At 43.1% G+C, this 10,796-nt stretch overlaps 1 protein-coding gene across 2 annotated transcripts in view; it reads right to left on the reverse strand.

Moving 5' to 3' along the window:
- The window catches only part of LOC144781921 (sphingolipid delta(4)-desaturase/C4-monooxygenase DES2-like), a 167,349-nt gene extending 157,156 nt beyond the window's left edge, over window positions 1-10,193 (reverse strand). For both annotated transcript variants that reach the window (XR_013601091.1, XM_078661006.1), the window contains exon 1: window positions 9,989-10,193. Coding sequence is in view for 1 of the 2 variants with exons in the window: in XM_078661006.1 (XP_078517132.1) it covers window positions 9,989-10,163 (175 nt within the window). In the remaining variant the exon portion in view is untranslated. The remainder of the gene's footprint in view (window positions 1-9,988) is intronic.
- Window positions 10,194-10,796: the final 603 nt, after the last annotated feature.

The raw sequence follows: 10,796 nt of genomic DNA on the forward strand, positions 1-10,796 counted from the left end.
AATCTGTACAATTTTTTTGCTTGGTAGAATTTGGTGGAAGTATCACACCACACCACTTACAAAGATCTTTAGTCTGCACTAGTGAGCAGAATTTGGAAGGTGTAGGGGGTACAGTTTAAGAGTTGAGCGTGCACTGTCTCTGCCGAAAGGACAGGAGCAAATACTTTGTAATTAAATAAAAGCATTGTCTAATCATAACATGGATATTATTGCTTACATTTAATAAGTGGATAAGCTCTCTTAAGCTATTTGTAATTTTCCCCAATTTACAGTCAAAAGTGAACCATGTGGTCCGTGCTATCCCAATAACTGTGAATCTGGCTCCCATGGCTTCGGAGAGCAGCACCTGTTTGGGCAGCTTCAGTTGGGAGAGCAAACTGAAGCAGTACATTGAAGCAGCAGAAAGTCATGTCCGTCGGAGTACTGGGATGGAAGAGCAGAACCAATTGCATTCGTTAACTAAGGTGTTTTAAACAAAAGCGCAACACAACACTATACAAGTATCTTAACTTTTCCAGACTGATGCAATGGTTGTAGGGTATTAGTCGTTATCCAGAAGCGGTGCAATGGTTTCATTGCACTTTGCTTTATTTAAAATTGCTCTGTTTTGTGTTTCAGACGCATACTGCATTTTAAAAATGGCACGCAGAGTTTTGGTGCAAGTGAAAAATAAAAATGAATGAGACCTGGTCAGATGCTTTCAGTCGAAAGTGCTTTCATGTAAAACCCAGCTCAATTGATTAATCATGGTTGCTTAGTTGTGTTTAGATTAGAAATTAACCTCACTATAGAATGTACATTCAATTTAGAAAATATGGGTGTTTTTTACATTCAAAGTAGCATATATTTGTGCTGAATTAACACGCATTTTACAGTGTAGAAAGGTTGAATTTATTTGGCAGGCTGGCTCATTTTATTTTAGCAGGACACAAGGCAAAACACACTGATTTTGTTTTTTATGCTCTGTGAAGCCAGAGAGGAAGGAGGGGCAGCGTCTGCCGGGGTGGGGGGTTCAGGCAGGCAGAGCGAGGACAGAGAGGACCAGCTGATAGAACTGGACAGGTTTGGGTTCTAAAACTTTAAGTTTCATACTTTGACTAACTGGCTCTTTGTAAAGACGTATTTTGTCCTAGGCATTGTATTTCTATTTATGGGAGATTTTTGCCAATTATTAATTATTGATTAGTCTTGTAAAACTCACTCTAGTATTATATGTTCTTAAACTCTTTAAGAGTTTCTGATTGACATACAAATTGTTTTTTTCTTCCTTTATGGAGTGATTTCTATACAATCTATAATATGTTCTGTATTAATTGTATTTTTCAATTCTGTAATTGATATTTGACCAATGAAAAAGAGTCAGAGAACTTTAATTTTTGACTAGAAAATAAAAACCTGTAAAACTAATCACATCTCTCATTATTGCCTTAAATATGTAATTGCATTTGATTTTCATGTTTATGCAAAGTCTCCTGATAGTTATAACACGGTGGCAAAGGTCCATCCCTTTTAAGCAGTAAACAAGAGGTAAAAGATGATTTTCATTGAGAAATTACTGTGAAATTACCACTGGATCAGTTCCTATCTGCACCCATTCTGCCTTTGATTCCTTGAAATGTTAGTAAGTGGCTGACAGTGACTACAAAGAGCTAGGTAGTGCACAGCTGCCCTGTTGTAATATGTATCCTTTCTAGTAGAGCATATTCATGCAACACTATATTTTTTTCTAAATTAATATGAGCTCAGTTATGGTTTGTTCAATCCGTACATGTTTAGTGGACACCATTTAATGTGGCAGTGCATGGATACTAAACTGATGCATATTTGTGCCTCAGTGTGTACTCATTGAACTAAATATATGGTATTTCCAATAATTGCCCATGTCTGTACAGCAAACACCTAGAGGAATAGCCACTGGTCAACCTTTATATGGTAAGCAGCATGGATGCTTAATTTTTAATATTCTTTTCTTCTGAAGTATTGCCCAGGAGTAGGTTGCAGAATAACCTGACTGGAGCAGGAACGCCATGAGACCTAATGCCTACGCTGCTTCAGAGTGACCTGCCCTATGTCCTGGAAAGCTGACCAGTGGCATGAAGAGTAGACAGTGATCAAGAGACCTTAACAAGAGACAGGAGATCTGACCAGTCAGAGCTATGATGGAACTCAAGTCCACAAAAAACAGCCCTGCTAGAAGAATTCACAGGAACAAGGGTCCTCAAGGTACACTACCTGAAGTGGCAGTAACTTTGGACATCTTGATGCCTTGACAGCACAGTCGACCTCACCACTTGCCCTTGGTGTGAACTTTGTTGTGCATCTAGCAGTTCTCAGGCAACAATAAAAATGTCAAGATAACTCTGGTGATTAATGTTCCTACTGGTGAAAGATCCGAAGGAAGTGCCAAAAAAGATTGTAGCACCTGGCACCACCACCGCTAGAGCCGTACTTCTATGGCAGTGTTAGCCACCCCGCCCCCCGCCCACCCCCCCGAAGTTTGGGGCTAGTTACGCCCCTGGATGTCACACATACATGTCCAGCACAAACATTAATCCTATGGACACCAGCCCAGTACCTACACTAATATCATACACACATGGAGTGCACAATGAGCTTGTTAAAAACATACATTTCTTCAAAACAAAGGAGAAGTACACTGCTATCTTACTAGGCTTATATCTGAATGTTATGTGCAGGTCATGACCTGGTAAAGGATAGATGGGGGTGTGAACTTCGACACTGAATTCCTCCAACACTATCATGGCTTGATTTCCAATGCCTATGGTGCAACCGCTGTGCCAATCTTTTATTTTTTGCACTTTTATATATCTAGAACTATGGGCATTAGAGTGCTTTACAAGAGAACCAGAGTATGTTAGTAGAGATTGGAGAGCCACTAAAAGCTCGAACCATATGCTTGGCTCTGGATCAGCACGAGTTCCTCTTGAAACCTCGAGTCCGAAATTTGCAGAGCAGTTACGTGAGGTGATGTTGCCTCATTTCTGTTGCTGCTGAACTTGTATCATTGGGGACTGGGTTCAATCTCAGCCTCAGCATCTTGTGAATACTGGCAAATCTCACTGTCCCTCAAAAAAGCATGTTTATCAGTCTGTCATTCTTGTAAAGAGCTCTTACATCCTTTAAGAATGGTTCCCACTACCCAAAATAAAATGTGGGCTCTGCTTATCTCACCCTCCAAAAATCATAGATAAAGCATTAACCTTTGATGTCAGAAAGAGACACCCATTTAGTGGTTTAATTGCAGAGTGAACCTGAAAATCTGAGATCAATGCCAGCTTCCCTGCTTGACCAAATTGTGTGATCCTATGCATATTCTTTATTTCACTGATCTTACTTTTTGTTCATTATCCTGTAGCCTTAAGGCAAGAGCAGTCGACCTCAAAGCCGAGGAACCAGTTCGAGTTTTGGCAACCACGGTCAACATCCTGTGATTCTGGGCAAATCACTTAATCTCCCCGTGCCAAACGAAAATGAATGTGTTCTTCTGTAACGAAACTGGTACTCATGTAAAGCGCTCCGATACCGAATGTCTCGGGTCCAGCTCTAAAACTCTAAAAAAAAAAAAATAGGAGCGCCTGCATATACATGCATTCAGGGTCTGCAATGTACAAAAACTTCTCTGTGTTACTGACTTGCCTCTTAGTTCATTAATAGCATTGTCACCTGGGTGGGGAATGGAATGTTTCTTAACGCACACAATCTTATGTGCAAGCAGTCTTAAAGTAACAAAAGCTGTACTCTAAGGAAAAGCAAACATGGCATCCAACGACATATGCAAAGCTTCATCTTGCCAGGTAGAGTGAGAAACTGCCAAAGTCAGTAACAAGACTTGCTTGACAACCCTGTTGTTGTTGACTAATTATGTCAGAGAAGTCCTACCACTATTGCTGTGTGCATGCATTAAAGTGACAGTCAACAAAGACCACTTTGAAGTACATCCTGGCATGGACAGTGTAGAAGACTGTGCATAGCTGACTGGAAACCTCAACTGATTTTTAGGACAGTAAATAAACACAATTTAATCAGATCAAGGACCAACAATAACCATGTCAATGTACCCAAGATGATTATATAAGTGAAATGTTATGTGCTTGGCAGTGTTTAATTTATACTGCTAGTGAGAAATCAACACTCGTTTTTTGTTTTTTTAAACTTGGACTTACTTTTCATCATCAGACTATGACCCAGAGCAAGAGAGAAAGCTGCATAAAAGGAAGAAAGAACTTGAAAGAGAAAGAGAAGAAACCAATGGCAAAGGGAGACAATAGGGACTTAAAAGAACCTGAGAGAGTGAGATAAAGAGACAGGAAGTGGAGGGTGGCCGAACAGTGGAAGAAGGAGGCATGAGATGAAATGGAAACTAGGCAGCCTTGGTGTTCAATAACCAGGCATCCCGTAGCAAGCTTCAGTGAAAAGCTTTGGGCTTGCTGTAGTGGCCTTTTAGCACTTTAGCTAAATGATGTCAGCCACCAACACAGTACAGAGTTTCTAATCCCTAGGTACTAACAGTGGTGTAGCAAGGCACTAACATAAGCATGGAAAATGGGCACCTCTATTCCAATGCATAATGAAAAAATACTCATACCTTGGGTGGGATGTACGGCATTACAATCCATTCCTTCACATTGCATGCCTTTTCCATGCAGCCTTTACCATGCATGGTAAGTATATTTAACTTACATAAAACTGCATTTACTATATATATATATATATATATATGTCAACACAAAGTTCAGATTGATGGCACTCCACTCGGGGAATTTTTCAACAGCGTTTATTTAAGTGGCTGTGATTTGGTCATCACAGCCACTTAAATAAAGGCTGTTGAAAAATTCCCCGAGTGGAGTGCCATCAATCTGAACTTTGTGTTGATATTAAACGGGACACTGCCTTGGTCCCGTTGGTGGCACCAGCCGGTGAGTGCTCCCCCTGCGACGAGGCAAGTTGCAAGTTCATATATATATATATATATATATGTATTTATTTTTTTTAAGAGGGGAGCAAACCCTTCTTTTTTAAGGTACTCCTAATCTTTCTTTATCACTTCCACATCCCTAAACCCTAAAATGACTTGTACCTTCCTTTAACTCTACCCACCCCTAAACCCTAAAATTCTTATTTATTGTATTTGTTGACAGAGAACTCTCCACTTTATCAACAAAGGGGGGAGCCGTGATAGGGCTATGTTTAACGGGGTCCAGTGTACAAGCCCATACGAAATGTAACACAAGAAGGGTACAAAGTTCCCCAAGTAAGGTTAAGGTGCGGAGAGGAGTACATCTAGCGTAAGGGAAGGTGGAAGGGAAATTCTCTTTTTGGAACTAAAACCCTCACACACCTAGCAAGCTAGGTGTCATGATTCATCATATGGGTTCTGCTCCTCCTCAGGCTGGCGCTGCAATGTCTGACGGGCACCCGCGAAGGGGCTCTTTAACGGAGATCTTTTGTTCCAGCCATATTGTGCATGCGGGTGAGAGGGTAGAAGCGGTCGCAGGTGGTGGTGTAGTCGTGAGGTGACTGTGAATTAAAAAAGGTTAGGCAATCCACTGTGGACTTTATTTGCGTGGTTGACTACCTTAATAAAAATTAGTGAGAGGGGAGATCCTTACTGGTACAAGGATACAGTAAAAAATCTACTACCTTCTATTCAGGTCAATATTTTTCATGCGTTCTATGCAATTCTTCAGGACCTAAGTGGGACACAACTAGCTCCGGCTGCTCCTAGTTCTGACCCAACGCTGTGGGGGTAGGTGTCGACGGTGTTACCGTGCACAACAGAGGTACCTGATTCTATGGTGCCGGTTCCACGGGAGCAGACTGTTGAGGCACCCTAGGGACCACCTTAGGGTCGCAACACTAAGAGCAGGACCAACTGGCCTGCCCATATACTGACCACCAGACACAAGGTTGTATATTGTCACTAATTGTGTGTAGTACAGTCCCACTTAGGTCCTGAAGAATTGCATAGAACGCATGAAACATGTTGACCTGAATAGAAGGTAGTAGATTTTTTACTGTATCCTTGTACCAGTAAGGATCTCCCCTCTCACTAATTTTAATTAAGGTAATCAACCAGGCGAATAAAGTCCACAGTGGATTGCCTAACCTTTTTTAATTCACACTCACCTCACGACTACACCACCACCACCTGCGACCGCTTCTACCCTCTCACCCGCATGCACAATATGGCTGGAACAAAAGATCTCCGTTAAAGAGCCCCTTTGCGGGTGCCAGTCTGACGAGGAGCAGAACCCATGATGAAGCATGACACCTAGCTTGCTAGGTGTGTGAGGGTTTTAGTTCCAAAAAGGGAATTTCCCTTCCACCTTCCCTTATGCTAGACGTACTCCTCTCGGCATTTAAGCTTCCTTGGGGAACTTTGTATCCTTCTTGTGTTACATAAAGAACTCTCCACTCCCTTTTTTACATTTACTACTAACCTTCCAATACCACTACCCACCCCAAATCTTGCAATTAGCCATGCTTCCCTTGACCACTTCCCAACTCTAAACCCTAAAATTAAACTTTCCTCCATTTACTGCTACCCACCCCAAAACCAACAAGCATTTGCAATGCAATAGGTCTCGCATTTCCGCGAGTTTAAGCTATTGGTATTGTAAATGACAATGCCTTTTACTTTATGTTTTAAAAACGAAAACAAAAATAAAAGGCATTATCATTTGCAATGTCAATAGCTCAAACTCGTGTAAATCCGAGACCTATTGCATTGCAAATGCTTGTTAATGTAGGGTAGGGTTGAGTGGGTTAGTCTTCCTCCTCGCTTTCGAGTCTTCGAGATAACTTTTAAAAGACTGTGGAAAGGAGCAGCTCAACCCTTACTGCACTCCTGCTGTTTGCAATCAATCTCTCCCTTTCTCCTCTCACGGCCTGAGGCCCACCTCGGGGGGAGGGGGGTAACTCTAACAGCCCTCACCTCCAGATACAAGCTGCGAGACAACCGACTCAAACCGGCCAGAGCAGCTCCAGCCCCAGTAACACCTTCCCCCTCCCACGAGTTCGCACTTAAGCACTGCTCACACTAGAACCTGCACACAGACATTGACCACTGCTGAGTGCCGAATTCTCTTCCATCTTGTAGAGGAAATGTAATTAAACAAGCGCTGAAAGAACAAAAGAAGCAGCCGCAACAGCAAACTCTGAGCTGGAATGCGATTTATTCAACTAGCGCCAACCAGTCGGCCAAAAACAAAGTTGTGACCTTGGGTAACATGACTGCTGCTTGTGCACTTATGTAAAGCGCTGCAACGCCTTCGGGTCAGTTTCTCACTATTAAAAAAAAAAAAACGCACAATGCCTGCAAAGAAAACAAGCAGAGAACAGAGAAATGAAAAGCACGTCAGCCATTGTTGAAGGCAAACGCGGTAATACGAAAAAGAAAGGTCTTAGCTGCTGCTGAAGAGACACTGTCTCCCGACGCAAGTAAAAGATCGAATCTCGGTGAGTGGGGCCAAAAGCAGACAGGGTAGCAACCTTCACTGTAATGATTGCCTCCGGTGCAATCATTACACTGTGTTTTGCATCATCCATGATGCAAAACAACGCTCATGAATGAAAATTGTAGGCGGAGCAGCGACACGACTTCAGGAATCGTATCGATTCCAAGAAGCCCTCGTATGGCGAATGCTGCGCATGCGCTGCTTACGCCAGACGGGACCTAAAAATGACACATATCTCCCTTTACCACTACCCGTCCAAAACCCTCAAATTAACTTTACCTCCCTTTACCACTACCCACAACCAAGGCCTTAATTTACACTTACCTCCCTATACCACTACCCAACCCTAAAGTGACCTTCCCCTTCCTATATACCTGCCTACCTCTAAATCCTAAAATGATCCTTACCCCTTTACTCTTAAACCCTAATAATTACCTTTATCACTTACCTATACTTCCCATGTCTGGCAAAGGCAATGGTTGTTAAAGGCGCTGTTGTAAAGGCTATTTCCCCTTGGGTGCCAAGTGATACTCATAGCCATGGCCCCAAGGCCATTGCACCTGCTGCCCCATTGCCTACTACGCTGCCGCTCTGTTCTCTGTAGGTTAGGGGTCCTTGAACAGAAGCCCTGTGGAGGGAAATGTGACCTCACAGAGAATGAAAGGGTAGCCACTCAGCTAATTCCAGTGTACGCCATTTGAAACCACGAAGTGCCTCATTTACTAAAGTCAAAAAATGAATATTAAAAATAAAAACAGCGAGCGCCTTGGGTGAAAAAGACTCCATAAACTGATACTGCACTTAAAAAGGGAAAAAGTAGTAGTCCACTGAGTTACAGCTCATAAACTGGACTTCCTCACGTCTGACTGTGGACTTGATGTCAGCTCTTGGGAGTTAATAAGTAATAGAAACTCCTCACAGTAAAACCCTTGCAGCGGGTTTTCCGGTTTTCCTCCCTTCCCAATTTCGTTCTCGATCCATAATCTCGCCTTTTGCAAGCTGCTCACGTGCAGGTTGGTAAAGCATACATACCCCTCCTTGTTTCCATGCCACACACTGAGTACACATCATTTTGCACACGCCACGGTTTAATCTTTATTTCCATTCATTTAATTTCAAACAACGCATCTTGCTAGATGAGACCATGCAGGGGTATACCCGCTTTGCCTACTCTTCCGAGCTGAACTAGAAAAACGTGGGACGCCCCTTCGTTAGTGCTTCCGTTTCCGGCGGTGGGAGTGGGCAGTTAGAACGAAGCTGTCAACTGGAGGCCAAGTAGCTCGCCAGGCTGGACCGGTTCCACCTGTGAGGCGGCTAACAGAGCGCCCAGTGCCTCGTCGCCTCCTCTCCTCTGGGGCATTTACACTGTGTCGTTAACATCGGAGGTAAACTGAGAGGCCGTCGTTTTACCACGGTTTTGGCATGCAGTGGGACTTTTCAAATAAAACGTACTTTTGTGTATCCAAATCATTAAACATTAAGACGCGACAACAATGTTGGTCATCTGTAGCAGGCGCGCAACACCCATTGGGCTCAGTCCCGTCCCCTCCCCCCCCCCCTTCGTGTGTGTCAGCCGGGGCGGAGACAGCTTTGCGGGCTGGCGAGCATCTAATTGCAACCGCACCCAGGTACTTAACAGGTCTTTAAAATACCATTTACTTGTAAACGAGGCTTTTGTTGTGTGTCGCCCCTTATTACAGCCACTCTGTCCGTGGTTGGAAGAATTAGCCCCCCCTCCCCCGAAATATTTTCCAGCCCCCCTCGAAATTTGGCTCTAGTTGCTCGCCTGATCTGTAGGAAATGAGTGCTGGAGATGTATCTATAGCTAATAAATACTCCCGCTTCAACATGCGACGCACAAAGGGAACCAATCACATACATTCACTTTGCATTGTTTTTAGGATGTATCGTATGTGAATTTAAGAAAAAAAGACAAATACCGATATTCTGTCTGTAAAGCGCAAAGAGGCGCCCCCGGTTGATTTAGGCGCTGATAGTGGAACCCAACTTAATAGTGTTCGTTTTAAAGTCCTAGGAAAGATAAAAGATTAAAGCGGACCAAAATATTCGCGATAGCAAAAGTAAGGTATGTGAGCGAAAGATTAAAGGAGCAACTGGCAGTGGATGCCCCTACTCCACAGAGCTACCACAGCAGCATCGCCAGTATGTAAAAGAGTCGCAACTCGTATGTTTGTTTCAATTCGTAAAATAGCAATTATTGAATGAAAACCATTATTCAAATTCAATTTAGCAGTTGACGACGATTAGCTGTATTTAATTCTAGTCCTTCAAATAACGCCCTCCAACAAGATAGTTATATTCATTTGACTAATTTAAGTAATGTCAACGAGGCCAGTTTTTTCGATTATAAATCCTCACTCACATCTTACCTAAAACAAGGTGGACCAATTGTGGACTGATAAAATCAGGGTAACCTGGTAGCTCTTTACAACAAAAGATAACTACCCGCAAAAAAAATATTTAGAGCCCCCATGACGAATCAAACTCACCCAAAATCTCCTTTCTTCTGTCTGAATGTGGCTGGTCTGTGTAGACCCATTCAAAATCCTTCCTCGCCACCGTGTTCCCCATAGCCGTGGCTGCAGGTGCCTGCTCTGCGTGTCCGACGAGGCTCGCACTTCTCTCTGACTGGGACGAGGGGCGGAGGTCGGGTAGTGTTGACATGGACTGGGAGTGTACTAGGAGAGTCTTCAAGGCAATCTGCTTTTTTCTGTATCTAGGTGCCGGCTTACTGTGAACGCCCCTGTAAATAGAACAAGCCTCCTTGGAGTACAGGTGACTTTTTTTTTTTTTTGCATAATCCTGATGTGGAAATAGTTTTTTACCTTCTGAGTTTCTGTGACCGGTGCATCTGGGTCACGTAATCTAGGCATACAATTAAATTAATGGTCTTTCCTGTTCATTTTGCTGGTTCTGGTTGGGGTGTGATTATTTGTGTTGTGAGCTTCTGAGTCTCAAACTAACCTGGAGAGATTTCACAACCTACTCCCTAGCCTCGATGAAGAATTTGGGAATACTGAGGCATCTAAAGGAGCAATTCAGTATTAGTGCGCACAACGAGCAAGTCGCTGCTCACCTCCGCCGAAACCGCCCTTCACGACCCCAAAGGAATGAGGCAACATAACATTGATAAAGGTGGTTCTACTAAGTTGTAGGCATTTTAATTCACACAGTTCCAGCGAGGAATGAAAACCGTCATTATTTAGACATTGGTTATGAGCATACAGGATGCCAGACAGGCAAATAGCGCACAGATTGTGATTGTACAACAAATACAACAAGCATTTGCAATGCAAT

Source organism: Lissotriton helveticus, chromosome 9 (assembly GCF_964261635.1).
Source record: "Lissotriton helveticus chromosome 9, aLisHel1.1, whole genome shotgun sequence".
Lineage (NCBI taxonomy): Eukaryota > Metazoa > Chordata > Amphibia > Caudata > Salamandridae > Lissotriton > Lissotriton helveticus.